At 41.3% G+C, this 17,710-nt stretch overlaps 1 protein-coding gene across 6 annotated transcripts in view; it reads left to right on the top strand.

The window, feature by feature from the left end:
• Runx1t1 (RUNX1 partner transcriptional co-repressor 1) overlaps positions 1–17,710 on the top strand; it is a 154,548-nt gene that overhangs the window by 8,325 nt on the left and 128,513 nt on the right. For 2 of the 6 annotated variants that reach the window (XM_031366577.1, XM_031366575.1), the window contains exon 1: positions 7–234. The exons of 2 other annotated variants lie outside the window; for them this stretch is intronic. In XM_031366577.1, coding sequence (XP_031222437.1) covers positions 171–234 — 64 coding nt within the window. In that variant the 5' untranslated portion in view covers positions 7–170. Of the gene's footprint in view, positions 1–6; positions 235–273; positions 506–17,710 lie in introns of those variants that run through there. 2 more of the 6 variants (XM_031366576.1, XM_031366580.1) reach the window with 2 other exon arrangements.

Genomic DNA, 17,710 nt, shown 5'->3' with positions numbered 1-17,710 from the left:
GCACGCACCCTCTGTTTATTTTCCTGCCTCCATCTGGGCCCTGCTGATATTGTAATCACCCTGATGCACGTTGGCTCCTCTCCTTTCCCTTCCGCGCGCACACACTCACTCACACACAATGTGCCATCCCGACCAGCCCTTTACTTCTGATAAGCTCCGATGTGTGTTTAATGAATACAAAGCGGCGGTGTGGGGGCCGCGCGGCCGGCCGCCTCGCGCGCTCGCCGCCGGAAGGTAATCTCCGCGGCAGGGCTGGGGGCGGCGGGGCGGGGCGCGGCGTGGGGGCGGCCCCCCAACGATCGGGAGCAGATAAGAGCCAGGGAAGTGAAGATGTAACCTGTTATCGGGAGCTCCTCTTAGCTGCCAGAGGGAATTTACATTTAAAGATTACAGAGGGAGAGGGAGAGGATCTGCCTTTTGTTGTATTGGGTGAGGAGGAGGCAGCGGCCCTGGCCTCCCCGCTATCTCCCATCACCTCTGCTATCCAGACGGGGAACTCGCGGAGGTGAGATTACCGAGGGCCTTATCTTTAATTGGGTTTAGTGTTGCCAGTCTGAATAGGTTTAAAGAGACTCGATAAAGGGGGAACAATAGATTATTTGTTGATCGGACGCTGGAGCCCTCAGATGTAAAAGAGAGAGGAAGAACTCTTAACAACTTGATTAGATGTATTTTATTTTGATTTTGAGGTGACAGGGTCTCTCTTGGTAAAAGGGGGAAGGACTAGGGAACTTAGGTGCGATTTGAATGACTTACAATGTTTTATTCCAGCACTTATGCACCTGTCTTATTTTAAAGGTGCTCTCTCACCGTTTCTCTTTAGGGTTGATAAAGTGAGTAATGGGCTGAAGCAGTGGGGTTTTGGACATCTATGCTTGGTTTTGCGTGGCTTGTTTTGAACAGGTGATGAATTGTTGCTTTGAGTCCTGGGAAGAGCCTGAAAAGCTAATGAAGCCCACTTTTAATATGGAAGGAAGAGAACTGTAGATTATGGTTCAACTCTGGCTAGAAGGGCGAGCATCAGTCTGGGTCTGGTAGAGATACTGTATTTTGTGTTTGAACCAGACCATCTTTTGCTTGAAGTCAGTGTGGGGAAAAATGAGGCAAATTGTCACTTAACTTATGAACGTCTTTCAAAATTTTATGATCTAAACTTTAGAAGGTTCTTAGACTGAATAAAAGAAGACAACATGATTGCTTCTGCCTCCTACTCATTGTTAAGATAGGTGTTTTCATAGGTAGGTAGATATGAGCCAGTAACTAAAAGCCTAATTAAAATTTGTTTAAAGCCAGAAGGACACGTTTCCTTGTTGACAGCAGCAGATCGATGGGGGAAGACAATAAGTCCCATTATTTTACTCCCATTGACTGAACATATTGACATTGCAGGTTTGCTGTTGCCTCAGTGACCATGACAAAACAGTGAAATTCACTGGCCGACTGGCCGGAGTGGCACCTCGATTACTGAGTGTCTTTTCTACCTTGTCACCCACACAGAAGGGGAAAGGCCAGCCTTTGGTCCTTCAGAAGGAGGGTAGAATTTTTGGTTAAGAGACCGTCAGATGACATGTTTTAGGAATATCAGTCATTTTTTTTTTCAAAACTGAATACTATATATTAACGTATGGTTATTCGAAACCTAGGGAAAGCAATTTAGCAATCTTGAGTATTTACCCATTATATTATTTATATTATATCAAATATATTATATATATATTATTATATATATTATATATAATATATATATATTATATATATATTTATATTATATCAAATACCCATTTCCAAGATTTCCTTTTGCTCTCCCCAAGATCTTTACAGCAGGTGGCCAGCTTGTGTTTGGGCGATAACCGTTTTGTTCCAGTCGAGGAGCTAAGCCTGTGTCTTAGAGATGGGCACAGGGACTGCCGCTGACTGCTCTGTAGCCTCTGGAGGATGCAGCAGGGAATGGATGAGATGTGACTCCCCATGTTCAGCTGTGTCCAGAAACAGTGATATTCTATGCTTCAGGCAGATGCAGACAAAGTATAATTTGCTGTCCTCTTGTTGCCTGGCATTTTACACACTTTGCATAGTCTTTACATAATAAAATCAAGTATTAGGTAGACACCAGAGACCAAGAAATTAGAACCACACCACGGTAGATAAGGAATAAAGCCAGAAGAGACTAAACATAGTTTCTTAAAAGTTTAATGACCATGACTTATACATAGTACACTGTGACTCCGGCCATCAAGCAGGGGACTGATGCCCTTTGCGGTGTTTTAGAACAAAACTAGTCTTTTAGACCATTTTCATGAAAATGCTAGGCTTCCATTTGATCAGCAGGTGCTGTGGAGATGAAAGCCATGTGGAAATCTTCAGCAGGCTAAAAGTGTCAATTCAGAAAAGGAAAGTGATAGGAGGAAAAGCAATCAGTTTTCCTGTTTTCAATTTGTGCAGGATTTGAAGAGCTGTTTTGTTGAACTGCTACATCTGCTCCAATATGAATATTGAACTACTTCCACTAAAAATAACAACCTATAATTTGGAAGCTACTGCAGCCTTTTGTTAATGCGAATGGGTTATTTAAAAACAAAACAAAATAAAAATAAAAATATAAAAAAGACAATTTTCTATTCTGACAGCCTCTTGCCTGATGTGCATTTTCATTTGCTGGTCCTTTCTTCCTCAGAAGATAAATGATGTTATGCAATTGGGGCCTCATCTTGTTTTCGCTATAAAAAGAGGTTCCTATAGGTGAAAATCCTGATAATAGAAAAAGGTATCCCAGGAAACAAAATTTATTTCAAAGAATTGTTTAAAACATGTTTATTTACAAAGAGGTTCTTCTTCCTTACATTCTCTAATAGTGTAGTTTTTTTAACTTAACAGTAACTACTGTGAGAAAGTCAACACTATTCTGTTGCATACTGAGCTCTCTGTGGTGTAGTCCACCTTTAATATACCTCCAAATGTAAGTTTAAACTAATCAGGGATATTTTACCTAACAGGGCTTTCAAATATTTTTTTTCATGCTTAAATAAAATGATTAAATTATGCTTGAGTGCCTGCATACAAAGGCTTTGGCCTCTATAGTACTGCTAATCAAATAAGTTTTATGGACCACATTAGAGGAAAAATTGGATGCATTTTACTGGTGACATTTCTAGGAAAGAAGTGTTCTTTAAATACATTTAGTATTAATTAAAAACAAAACTCCAGAATATATTTAAAAGAATCATAATGAAAAATACCTCATCCATATAACAAGAGTGAGTGGTGACACTATCTACATGTAATATAGGCATAGACATTGAAGGTAGAAGAAGACGAGTGGATAAGGTTACGTATTGATTCAAGGATTGATCGCACTTGGTTTGACTTGTGGCTAAAGTCATTTGTCCAGGGTGAGACCCGATCACTGCTGAGGATCAATGAACTGTGTAGCTTGTGGCTTCACACTTGAGTGGCTAGACACATTCTTCACAGATCAACTCAGAAGAGCTCAGTAAAGGAGAAAGGGATGTCAGATACTTTGACATATGAACATGTTGATTTGCAAAAATAGCATTTCTGTTATTATTTATAAATGCAGTAGTTCTTTACAAACATCAGGTCGAAAGAAGAAGTGGTTGCAGACCACAACTGAAGGTGTTATTGAATGAAAGATTGTGTGTATGCCATCAGACAAAGAGTATTATCTTAAGGAGTGTCACTTCCAATCTGAAGCACAATGAACCACCAGTATTGTGGTGTTCTGGCACATCATCAAGTAAGTTTAGTAGTATATGGGTATATTCATTGGTACGTGTATTTCGCCACTTTCAAGGAAAGAGCCTGAGCCAAGCATGCTGGTTTATACCTGTAATCTCAGCACTTGGAGGTAGGAGGATTAAAAGTTCAGAGTTTTCCTTGGCTGCACAGTCTGAAACTGCCTTCCAACCATTCTGCTGAGAGAAAGGCAGAGAGGGAGGGGGAGGGGAGAGGGAGGTAAGAAGGGATGGGGGATAGAGAGAGAGGGAGGGAGTGAGAGAGAGAGAGAGAGAGAGAGAGAGAGAGAGAGAGAGAGTGCAAAAATGAGAAAGAGTAGAGGCTTTATTGAAAGCTTGTTCACAAACACAGACAGTCTCATTGGTTAGAATGGATTGTGCTGAAGCCACAGCACTTTATGCCTCAAAAGAGAAGAGTTTTCTAGGTCTTTTCCTGGGAGTTTTGGAATGATGCCAGGCTCTTACATCAGAACCACTGGTAAAGTAATGTTCCATGGTTGAAGTTTATGGCATGGTGCTTTCTTGTTTGGAAGAAGTTTTAAGCCATTTACATTGCTTAAAACTAGTAACATTTTCAGTGACAGACAGCGAGCCTCTGAGGCTGGAGAGACAGCTCAATAGGGAGAGTGCTTGCTTAGCTATAGGGTACCCTAGATTTGGTCCCCAGTATCACACAGACTGGGTATGGAATACCTACATTGTAGTTTCAATTTGTGACATTTTGTCTGTTATAACGCATAACACATGATGGAATGACAAAATCATTTGCTTTTGTGGATGTTGTTTTGGCCAAAGTCTGAAGACAAATCAATATTTGGGTGAATGGAGAGGGCCTTTACAATATAGATATTGTGAAAGAAAAATACAAAGAGCACAAATGTAAATTTACCAGTGAGTCTCCACCATCTAAACCCTGTAAATGCCTTGGAAAAAGTGATTGATTGTCCTCATTAATCTTTCAATATCTGGGGCAAAGACTACTTCAGAGTGAGTTCTGAGGCATCAGAGACCACCATGTAGTTGCGTTGGGATAAAGGGAAATAGTCAACAGATGACAGAGATGTACTGCATCTCGCTCCTAACTTTCATATACATTTTCATTGTAGACTTGAAATGAATGATTGACTAGCTACTTACTCTCTTCCTGTCAGGGAACTCCAACCCATGGCTCAGACTAGCCACAGCCACTCTTGACTGTACTTTTGATCATAGTTTTATTTATTTATTTATTTATTCAATTAGTTAATTTTTTTAGTCAAGGTTTCACTATAGAGCTCTGGCTGTTCTGAAAGTCACTATGTAGATCAGGGTGGCCTTGAACTCACAGAGATCTGCCTGCCTCTGCCTCCCGTGTGCTTAGATTAAAGGCACCTTACAATGCTCCTCTTTGACTGCAAGTTTTAAAACTGAGGTTTCTTTGTGTTCCCCAAACTGACCTACTTTGTGCTGAAGTTCTGATAACTAGGTTCTTATTCTCTGAATGCCGGCCTTGGAGATCTCCTTAGCAGACACTGTATTCTTTTACTTAATACACCTTGTGTCACACTGAGCAGGAGGCAACTGCTCCCTGCTAGCGTGTCCCTGGATAGACCCAAATGTGTGCCAATGTGTATACCACCATATTTCTAAAGATAATTTCACTCATCTGCCTCTAATAAGTTCATCCTGCACTGGGCTTATGAGTAGCTTTTCTATTCCCTTGTCTCCATCTAACATCCTGGGACAGATTTTTGCTCACTGACACAGCCTCTTCCTACCCTGTGGGCTGTTGTCCGTCTTTATCTCTTGTTCTGTCATCTTAACATATTTTCTTCCTGACAGGAAAGAGGAAAGGGGTGTTTCTCTTTTGTTTTGGGGTTTTGGGTAAAGGTCGATCTATGTAGCTCAGACTGACCTATGCATAGCCTAAGCTGGCCTGCAGCTCAGCTCTTGCTGCCTCAGTTTCTTAAGACTTGGAATTGGCTGCAAATATATACCATTTCCAGCTAGGAGGAAAAGGATTAGCAGCATCTTGTACTCTAGAGAAGTTGAGATTGTAACTGGTTTCATGGCACATAGCACTTGATGTTATAAAAAAAAAAGTACCTGGTATGGATCTGTAGTGCCCTGAGAGGCCAAGGGATGGATGTCCTGTCCTTTCAGTTTTGTCTGGCTTCGTGGGTAGAATAAGAGTTACCTCAGTTTTCAGATGAATTCCTCAGAGGGAAATTCAGGGTGTCTCCCATGGCTTGTCTGATTCCAGGAATAGATTTGCGAATTTCCTTACAAGCATTCTCTGTATCATTGACAATGTGTTTGAGGGGCACTGTTTGTCTTCATATTGATGCGAGATGGGTTATGGTGGGGTCCACTGGCTCTCCATGCACCTGTATGAGGAGAAAAGGCACTGAGAAGATGGAGTTAGGCTTCCAGAGCCATCCTGGACATTAGGTAATTGTATGGAGTGTTAGTCACTACCTTCCCTATTTCAGGGACAGTAAATGGAGAATGGATCAGTTTATGCTGTGAGGAGAGACTTCTGTCAAAAGGAAATAGGCTTCATGTTTCTCCTTCATAGTCACTGGGTAGGTCAGTGGTCTTGTGCAGGGCCATAGGACTGAAGTAAAGGGAGTGGAGATTGGATAGGATTAGTAGGCATTCACTGTATTCCATAGCTCAAAGTCTGGACCTGAGTCACTTGGGAGATGTAGAAAACAGCTGCTCTAAATAACTTTGTGGGCAGAAACTGATAACTTATTTAAGCAGACAACAGTACATTGCTATGTGGCTAACGTCAAGTCTTAAAAGAAACCTGAAAACCTGACCATATGCTTTGTCTGAAGAGTTTAAAAATGTAGTTATTACCATCAGCACATTGATTTTGTGTTTGTTGCCTGTTTATAAAATCAATGGATATTAAAACACAGATACTTGGGGTTTGCCATGTTTCCTAACTTATCAATTGCTAAAGCATGGCTAGGTTTCTTTGACAAGTAGAAACAGTTGCATTTGTTTGATCAAGGTGAGCACTTCACTGTCATCCAGGAAACTTTTGCTGTTTACTAAGGAGATCATTGGTTGACAGAGCTTGGGAAAATAGCTACTTTCAATATGCACTACAAATGGAAGTCACAGGGATCACTCTTATTTCATAGGCCACAGAATATTTTTTCCACTGATGTTCAGAGTTCAGTATGAGACTAAATGCAAATTCTTTGTCATAAAGGGATCTGTTTTTAAAGTAGAGATGCAGCGAGTTCTTCATTAGAACTTGATTCCATTGGGTGGGATAATAACTAAGATTCATTAGACAATGTATTCCCAGGAGATGTCAGAAGACTATAAAGAAGTTGAACTAGTGATCTACTGATAACATGAGGGGAAGTGGGGGAAGTAGGGGAGGAGAGCTGTGTGTCCAGGTGATAAGGTAGTGGAGCTGCTGGGTTGTGAGATGTTTTATAAAGAGTATTTAGGGGTTGTGGGGGGGGGGGCTCTTTTGCAGGACATGTCTGAGGACTTCAGCAAGTAACATTCAGAAGGCTGGAGCCTAATGTTGTAGACAAGCAGACAGATGGTGGTCCCCAAAAGAGCCTGCACTGATAACGATGCCAGGCCAATGTCCCGGCATACTGCAGAAAATGTTTCCTATCACTTTGAGCCTTGTACTTGTACTACTGATGCTTTCAGCAGTGTCTTAGGAAATTTGTCACTTTGTTTGGTTGTCCAGGGTTGGTTAGTCCATTTAAAAGTTCCCCATCCCTTTCCCTGACCACAAGACAGGAGGAGGATGTGACAGAACCTAAAAGTCTGCTAGTTTATCTTCTGAGTCCATGAATGTGTTACATACACAGTGATGAGCAAACACATCAGGGAAGAATAACAAATAATACTGGAGCAGGAATTGGGAGTTTATCGGACTGATATAATAACCCTTCGAGGTGAAAGACTTCTTAAGGAACTTAGAATTCTGAAACTCTCAGGGTGTCAGATAAGTATTGTCTTTTACACTCTCCAGGTCCCTTTGTTCACTTGCTCACAGTTGCATTCTCATCTCTAGCTGGAACTGTTTAGATAAGAAATCCACACCTGACCTCTCCTGGATAGCAGTATATAGACAATGACTTCACATTATTTTGTTTAAACAAGAGGGGTGAGGGGTCAGCGAAGATGGAGAACAAAAAAGAAATGTGACGAGTCTCCATTGATATGTTCAAGCTAAGCTTTCAGGTGGCCACTGGGGAGAAGACAGAAAGTACTGGATATAGAAATAAAGAGTAATAAAAGAGGAAAGAGGCAGCTCATGAAACCTGAGGTTGATTTTTCAAGAGTCACACACTAGCAATGTAACCCAGGTAAAGGCACTTCCTAGAGTGACCAATGAAAAGTGAAATGTGTACTCCTGCAAGGAAATTAAAGTAAGTTGGTAATGCCTGTTGGATGTAAGGCAGGTTGGTAGGAGGAGACTTTAGCCAGTGGGGCTCAGTCCCCACTAAATATCACACCCTTTGGGGACAGGTTTAATAGGGTACAGTGATAGTAGTATACCTAGATTATTAACTAAGTGGCTCAATAAGTGGGGCTTATTTTTGTTTGTGTGTGTATGTATATGTGTCTATCTGTGTGAGTGTGTGTTGTGTGTGTACCACTCTGAGTGTGTCGGAGTGTGCTGCATGTGTATGTGTTTGTGTGTGGTATGCGTGTCTGTGTCTGTGAGCTGCATGTGTATGTGTTTGTGTGTGGTATGCGTGTCTGTGTCTGTGAGCTGCATGTGTATGTGTTTTGGTCTGAGTGTGTGTGTATGTGTGTGTTTGTATGTGTGTGTGTGTGTGTGTGTGTGTGTGTGTGTGTGTGTGTGTGTGTAGGCAGAGAGCAAAGGAGGGTGTTGTTTCCCATGGAGCTTGAGTTGCAGGTAGTTGTAAGCAATCTGGTGCTAGGACCTGAATTCTGGTAATCTTAACTGCTGGCCCATCTTTCCAGCCTCATTAGTGGGATCTTAGAGTGAGAGAGTAAGTTGGCATTTAAGCTGCCTTGAGACGGGAGGATTTATCAATGCCTGGCTGCTGTTTTGGTCAACAGTGCTTTACAAGGCAAGAGAGGTAAGAGTACTGGGATGAAGAGTAAGTGGAGTTGCAAAATGCATTAACAACTAGCTGTAAAAGAAAGGTGGTGGGGCAATGAGTACAAAGTAAGAGCAAAAGGACCATTTGTAGATAAAACACTTGACTTGGGCACCATCTTCTTGGGAAGTAACAGGGAAGGTCCCTGCCTGTGCTTGGGGCCTTGTCTCCCTTTCCAACTGTAAGGCTCAAACAGTTCAATTTGTATAATAAATTTGTTTTTGTAGTTGAACTTCTCTTGAACAACAGACACCATCATGAAGGAAATCTAAAATCAACATATGAAAGAGAAGGAAAAAAAGAAAGAAAAGAAAAAGAACAGATGTCCTAGGCTAGGGGAGGCCATGAGCCTTGTGAAGACTGTGTCTCTGGGGTTGGTCCTGTTGTGATGGGTCTGATGTCCTGTGGGTAGGGAAGGCATGGAGGCCAAGACCAAGCAGTCTATTTATATCAGCTCATTTATTGTGGTTTGTTGCTTTGTTTGCTATGCAGGGGATTGAATCCAGGGGTTTGTGCCTTCTTAGCTAGCATTTGATCAGTGAGCTACAACACCAGCCCCCTTTTTCAGCAGTTTAGATTGTAGATCTAGATTGCAGAAAGATGACCATGGTTGGGTTAAGAGGATGACAAGGAAGAGCCAGATGCAAACAGCATTTCTAAGAAAAAAATAGGGAATAGATAGAGAGGGGATTTGTGGGGTGTAGAGGGCTGGGGTTAACAACCAGGTCAAGTCAAGTGCTAAGCGTGTTACAACTTGGGAATTTTTTGGCTGCTTGTTGAAGCAGCAGCCTTCCTGCCCTACTATAGACACAAAACATTCCAGTACCAGAGAGGAGCTGAAGAGTCATTTTGATCCTTTGGCCCAAGGAATTCTCAAGGTTGCCGTTATTTTGGGGAGGAGGAGACAGGACTACCAAGTGGTAGACGTGGTTCCACAGGTGTATTTCTTTGGGTCTTGTCCCTCTCATGGATTTGGCTCCCTGAGCCTCTTTCGGAAGGCTGTGACCCTTCTCTCTGTAGATATCTTCTAGAATAAAAAGTGATCAGCCTGCTGAACCATTAGCTGCCCATTCTGCAAAAGCCACTTGTGCTTTACATGCTTTTATGTCTTACAAATATTGATATTTGGTTCTAGAAAACTTCTCTCAGCTCTAACATTGCGTAGTGGTGAGAACATAGAAAGGACAGGATATCGAGGGAAGGATCAGTTGATGGGAATGGAGACCATCTTGGAAATGGGTACATATCAGATTCCAGACTCTGCTCTTCTGGACTAGGCAAGTCTTTGAACCTAGCTTCAGCTCTTTAATGTGCTGTGAATTGTCTATAGACCAAATACATTTTCACGCAATAATACCTTTCAAGGCTTCTTTAAGTAAGAACAAATATACATTAAAATATTGTTGCTAGAAATAGAAATTAATCTTTTTATACCTTTGCAATCAACAGATAGTGAGCTTAATATGGTGGCATGTGTGGACCATGGCTTTTACTTTTAAATGGAGGCCTCCTATTAGAAGAGCAGAGTAATTCCTTTGATATGCTAAAGGACAGTAATAAAAATGCTATCAAATAGCTCTGTAACACCCACCCCCACCCCAACCCCACCCCCGTTAAGAGAATTTAGTATTGGAAGAATACTGGTCAAACTACTTATGAACCTGACATGGTGGCTTATTCTTGTGTCCACAACACAGAGGCCAAGAGATGAATTTGGACCCACATTATTACACAGCCTGTCTCAAAGGAAAAAAAAAATCTACCAAAGACTCAGTCCATGCACAAGGACTTTTAGAATAAAATTCCTAAGGTCATGTTTTTTCATATAGATTGAAACATGAAAGTAGTTGGAAAATATTATAGTGAATTAAGTCTGGAAGGTGTATTGAATTTTGGCAGTGACTGTTTTTCCAACTTTCTTTGTAATCACTGTAGCTGCCAGGACCTGAAAAGCTGTCATGTAAATTATCCATAAAGTATAACATAGCAAACATAATGCCGCTTATGTAGTGACAATATAACAGCCATATGGATATTGATACTAGAACCTTGGAGTTCTAGGATAGTTTCTGAGGCCTTCTCTTGTTGGTGTTCTTGGTCATCAGTCTGTGCTTATATAACAAATATTTTCCCATGTTGTTTCTTTCCTTAATATTTGTATTTATCTGATGCATTAAATTGAGAAATACATTTTTATCATACTGTATTTCTTATTTTTAATTGTTTGTATTTTAATAAAAATGTTTATAATAAAAACACACTGCTGGTCTTGTAAGAAGAATACCATTTTCCTAACTGTTTATCTATAAATACAACAGTTATTTAAAAAATTTGGAGGGTTTTTAAAATTATCTTTAAGACTACCTTTTGTTGAAAGGCTACCTTCTTATACATTTAAAATGTATTATCACATACCATACCCCATGCATAGAAAGTTTGGGAGTTAATAAAACACAAGATCATGGGCTGGGCGGTGGTGGTGCACGCCTTTAATCCCAGCACTTGGGAGGCTGAGACAGTCGGATTTCTGAGTTCGAGGCCACCCTGGTCAACAGAGTGAGTTCCAGGACAGCCAGGGCTATACAGAGAAACCCTGTCTCAAAAAAACAAAAAGAAAAAAAAAAACCCACAAGATCACATCATGTCAAGGCCTTGTGCCGTGTTGCTTAATTTGAAAACACCTTGTTTATCTTTATTTTTGAGCTTTAATCAGATCTGTCAGGATTGATTTTTGGATGGATTTTTCTCTTCTGTTATCAACTCTGCTTGATAGAAATTAATTTTCACAGGTAAAAAATCTTGGAAAAACTTCACCATAAAAGCATCCTCTTTTCAAAGGGCAATCATGTTATTGTCTGAGAATCGTTTTTGAAGTATGTTTTTAGGTGAGAAGGGCAAAGAGGAGAGGGTGCCCTGCTTGCTACCCATGCTCAAAATCTGCATGCAGTTCTAGTTGTGGTTGATGTGCAAGAAACGAACAGCATTGTTGCACCTAGAGAAGAAAAGGAGGCCCAAGCATCCGTTGTCAGAAGAAGCAGGTGCTTAGGTACGAAGCTTTTAATACATCTTTGGTGATATCATCTGCTGTAGAACAACAGGCTGCAGTGTGAGCCTGAGGCTCACTGGCCCAGGGCTTCACCCATCTGGGAGAAGGTGACTGTCCCTTCCCTGCCTGAGAGCAATAGAGTGTGCCAGAGAGGAGGCCTGGTTCACAAGGTCCTTTGACTTAATCTACTTCTTCTTTCACTTTAGAAACAGTACTCACTGAGACCATAATAGCATGGTCTCCAAGAGCATGGAGAAGTTGATTGGGATAAGAGGCACATAAAGAGTGCTGTTCTTTGGGCTTCCCCAGTATGTAATTGTCAACCTAATTTTCTAGAAACTCCTAGTGTATCTCCTTTTGTGGCCATTCCTCCCTTTAGAAAATACTGAATGATTCTGCTTGACTCTGGTGATATGGGAATATACCTGGCCATAGGTAGGGTTTTCTCTTTTTGCCTGGGCTACTTGTGTGCTTTCTGGGGACTAAGTGAGACTAGGACCACTTTACCTTCTCCTCAGCCTCTAGAGAGGCTTTGAGACTAGGCCTCTCTCCTGATAGAATCTCTTCATGAGATTTAGCTGGTTCACCAGCCCCTTTTAGTATGGGAGTATGGACAGAACAGTTGGGATCCTTTATGGTGCTTTGTTAAATAGTGAAAAAGCTCACACCTTGAGCTCAAGTCATTCAGGGAGATTTCTCTGGAAACATTTAATGGCTAAAAGCAAAGAACAAACTTGGTTTCAACAGCAAGTCTTTTGTTTTCTTGACCCACCTCTCTCCACCTTGGTCCCTTTTTTTATTGTGTTCTCTTTTCAAATGCACAATTTATTGCAGCCGTATTTTGGCTTGTATATTGTGTAGCAGTGACTAAAAATACAATACCCTCTGTGATGCTTAATTTTGTCAGCCTGACTGGATTGAGAAATGCCTACTGCATTAATGAGGCAGACTTTTGGGTATATCTGTGAGAGGTTTCTTTCATTTCTCCCTCCTTCTGTTCTTCCCTCCCTCCTTCCCTCCTTTCCTCCTTCCCTCCCTCCCTCCCTTCCTTCCTTCCTTCCTTTCCTTCTTCTTTTTTTTTTTTGAGGATTAATTGGGGAAGGATGGCCCTCTGAGAATAAACAGTAACATATCATTGGCTCAGGCCCTAAACTGAATATAAATGCTGAAGGAGAAAGCCAACTGAGTAACAATTCTCTTTTCTCTGCTATCAAACTCCCCCACCTCATCCCCCCAGATGGGAGCAACCTCTCTTGGCCAACCTCACATGATCCTGCACGGGTGGTATTGGGCAAGGGCTGACTTGGTTGCTTTAAGGTATCACCACTGATCCAGGGCTTATTAGCACTCTCCTGGAGATCCTTAAATCTCACTAGGTAGGAACAGCCCTGTAAATAGCGGTAGCCACACAGGCAGCAGGTGAGAATTACCCCATCAGTGGAAAACAAGGCTTTTCATTGCTTTTGGAAAAGTTATTACTTAGGGTTTGAAAATACCCTAACTTTGCAAGTTTCTGAGATGCGGCTGTGGTGGTGGTGATTTTGTGATGGTGGTGGTGGTGATTTTGTATTTTGTCTGATAAGCTAATAAGGGATAACTGTGTCAAGACTATGTTTGCTTCTGGGAGATTGTAGAATCCTCTTGACAGAGGCAAGGTCAATTCCAGATGCAGAAATTTCCAGAATCTCTTTTTTCTTTTATGTGAAGGTTGCCAGTGTGGTTCAAGTACCTTTATTTAAGAAAACTACTCTTTGGAAATAATTGTTTCTCTCTTTTATCCTCTAGAGATAGTCTTTCACAGATGAAATTATAGGGGAGAAAATAAATCACAATACATTCATTAACAGTATTGTTTTCTTTGTTATTTCAAAGTGTTTACCTGCATCCTGATAACTGCTGCAGTTTAGTAATAGGACTTAATTCTATCATTAGTATAGTAGTAGCGTTCATAAAGAAAAATTATAATTTTAGCAGGTTAGCTTTGAGTAAAGACCTTTGATTTTGTTTTAATTAGCAGAACCATAGCCTTTGGCTCTACAGTACAGATGGGAAAGGGTTTTTATACACAGCATCTAGTAGGAAGAAGGTGGCCAACCCTGATAAAGATCAGAGTGTTAGATCAATTTGAGCACCACAGAAAGGTCATATGGTCAGTAGCTATGTAGAGAAAGGTTTGTGGGGATCCCAGAACTGAGCCCCTGTGATACCACTTTAGTCGGGTTCATATGTGTGATTCTTTTTATTCTGTATTACTGCTATGTGCTAAGCGTAATGCCAAGGATGGGGGCTAGGATAATGAATAAAACAAGAGGGAGACAGTTAATAAAAAAGACAGTAAGATGTGCTCACACAGTGTCAGATACAGTGCAGACAGGAAACGATTCGAGAATGATGGGCATGGGAGGAGTCAGGTGAATTCTCCTGCCTGGAAAACCATTTCTGAGGTGATACTAGCATCTGGTCATGACTCAATGTGTGCAAAGTCTTGAGGGCAGGGATATAGCTGCAAGGATAAGATGAAAGATTTTGCCAGGACTCTCTTCTTTTTAGTGTCAAACAATGCAAACTGACTACATTCACAAAGTAACACTGAGTCTTTGAATGTGTGTGCTGTACCAGTATAAAATCTAAAGGCACAGAGAGAATGAGATAAAATCTCTTCCCTAACAAACTGAAAGAACTCTGTGTCTAAAACTTGCTACAGTGAGTGGCTGCCTTTAAGTTTAAGTTAATATTGTGTCACTGTAACAAATAGCCAAGAGAAACAATTTAAAGCAAAAAAGGTTTATTTTGGCTCTCTGTTTCAAAGGTTTTAGTCTGGAGAAGGCCACCTACTCTTGCAGGTCTGTGTGGAAGCAAAATAATCACCGAGATGGGAACAGATGGCAGAGAATATATATCAAACAGAGAAGGCAGGAGAGGTGTGAGCCTCTGCTGCCCCAATGGTTCACTCTTCCAGTTTTGTTTCATCTGCACCCCCATACTATTGGGGGTAGGTCCTTACCATTGTCAATTGTTATCCCAGATATTAAATGTTTCTGGTAATGCTCTCTCAGACATACCTAGAAGTGTATTTTTCTTTACCCATCTCCTAGACCTCTCTTAATCCAGTCAAGACTCACCGTCACAGGCTATATGGGGATAAACTGCAATTGTCAGTCACAGTGCTTTCTTCTGCATTGGTGATAGTATGGCCTTTATAGGTTTGAATAATTCATATCTTGGCCTTTGCCTGTAAGGAAAAGTCTTAGCTCAGGACCCCAAGAACAAGTTCTCAGCACAAAGGAGACTTATTTGCCCCAGAGACAGAGGACAGGGAATAAGAGACAAAGCCAGGAGACAGAGGATGAGGGAGAAGGGGAAGGGAACAATGGAGAGACAGGCGGTATATTTGTCCCCAGGGGACAAAGGACTACCTCAGGATAGAAAGGAGACAGGTATGGAACGTAGGAAAATGGTGGTTTATAAAGGTATTTAATTTTAATTGGGTAGGTTATTAGGTGAGCCAAAGGGGACTCCTGATTGCCGGACCTTTAATACTTTGGTAGCTGGACCTTGGTAGTCAGGCTTAAGATGAGGAAGTGGCCAAATAAGAGGAAAGACCCTGGTGGCTAGCTTCAGGAATGGAATCCAGTGTGTTTTTAGCAGGGCAGAAGGAAGGAGAGAGAATGTCAGGGCCTGCCAGAATCATGCTTCCCATACCAAAGTTTGCCAGAGTACCTCCAATGACTATACCTGGGTATGGGCACATGACACAGCATCTAGCAGGAAGAATGTAGCCAAACCTGACAGAGATGACAATGGTATGGAATCTTGAGAATACTGAAAGATCACCTGGCTAAGAGCTGCTCAGGAAAAGATATCTCCAAGTCTTAAGGGATGAACTGGGCTACTGCCGAACTTCATTGGATGGGTTCGCTTGTTTGATGTTTTTATTCTGGATTGTTTTTAATGTGCCAAGTGCAATGTGACAGGGTGACAAGAAACACAGGTGCAAATCCTCTCGGGACTTGGGAGTCGGGGGAGGGAAGCATAATAAAGAAACCTGTGGGATGTATCCTATAGTGTCAGCTAATGAAGCCAACAAGCAAACAATGTTAAAAACGAGGCCAGTGGTGGCCTGTGGCTTGGAAACTGTTTCAGAGGAGATGGGTACCAAAGGGAGATGTGAGAGTTAAGAAGGCATCTATCTGTTCCTCAAGTGAACAGAGTCTTGAGGGCAGCGAGAGGAAGCTGTAAAGAAGAGATGAAGTGGTCTTCTGAAGCTGTGGTTGAAGAGAAGGCTGAGGACTGGAGTTTGGAGTAGGATTTTCAATGATGGGGCAAAAGGGAGGGCTATGTGTTTATGTGAGTGTATCAGGAGGAGAGTATGTGTGGATGTATGCCAAGGAAGCTTGTGGAACCAGGATACTGAAACGTAGTTCCCAGGACCAGTGGCTTGGGACACTGTAAAAAGCCATGTCCAGCAACGTCCCATTAGAGGTTGAGTAGAGTCTGTAGTCTTGGTTGAAACACTAAATTCTGCCACTTTCTTCAGATTGAGGGCCATGGCAAGAGTGCCTCCAAAGGAGAATGCAAAGCCCTGTTGAGTGCGGGAACACAACAAGTTCCTATTTGCTTAGGTAGAGTAGGTTCCTTTCATAACCCGAAGGCCAATTGTGTTTTTGTTCATGTAAATGCATGTTCTTTATCCTAGAAAATGTTTTCAGTCAAGAAAAGTTAAAGTTTAATCAATCAGGGTTGATAGATAAAACAAGTATGTGTAAATACTCCTTTTTTCCCCCTGAATAATCATATATTATTTTCTGAAAGAAAAACTTCCTCAGATGTTGATAGAAGTCTCCCGAGAATGCATTCAGGCAGTGAAAGGTTTCCTGGCAGTGACTGAGCGATACTGGATTGGGCAGCTGCGCTTCATCTCTTCTGAGGTTGATTTTGATGTGTGTAGTCTTTACATCCTATTAAATTTTTGAAAGATAAACTGATACAAGAATGATTTGCCAAGGCCAGCAGCTCTTCCTTTTAAAACCTTGGCTCAGTGTACACAGGGAAGGGATGGGGGAGTAAGATAAAAGCATTATAAATATGAGGTTAACTGAATTCAAATAGAAGGTTCTCTCAAGTTATTGCATTCCTTAGAAAGTAAATACATTGAGCATATGGTTAAGATTGATCAAAAACGTATTCTGTATGCCAGTGATTACATTCCCATCTGTGATTAAGGTTTTCTGTCTGCATCTGGTTTTCACATTATATTTCTGTAACAAGAATCCTTTATATAGCAGGGTTCAGTCTCTGTATTTTCTATTAGCTGCAGCTTGAACTACTGCACGGATGGCAGATTTAAACATGTGCTTTTCATTACTTCATACCATTGAGAAAAAGTAATATTTGTTTGGGAATGTATGTTTTCCACAATTTCCATGGTAATACAGCACGTTCAGCGTTTTTAATAACACTCCTGTAGGACTACAAATTGTTTGAGGCACTCTACCCTTAGTGGAGCTCAACTTTCAAACTTTCCTCCCAGGGTGTTCTCCCTGTGCATCTGAAGGCTGAGGGTTAAACAAAGAGATTATTAAAGATAAAGGGAAATTTTGAAAATTTCCCATTGTTGAGGTATGTTAGAAACTTTACTGTAGAATAGGTACACACGTGTCTGAATATATATGTCATGTCTATTACTGTTGCTCATTTATTACCATTTCATATGGGAAGAGTTTTTAATATATCAGATATATGAGACACAAATACACTGCCTTTCTCTCTCCCTCCCCCTCCTTCCCCCTCCCTTCCCCTTCCCCTTCTCCCTCCCC

Source organism: Mastomys coucha, unplaced genomic scaffold, assembly GCF_008632895.1.
Source record: "Mastomys coucha isolate ucsf_1 unplaced genomic scaffold, UCSF_Mcou_1 pScaffold14, whole genome shotgun sequence".
Classification (NCBI taxonomy): Eukaryota; Metazoa; Chordata; class Mammalia; order Rodentia; family Muridae; genus Mastomys; species Mastomys coucha.
This window is presented reverse-complemented; position numbering and strand designations above follow the sequence as displayed.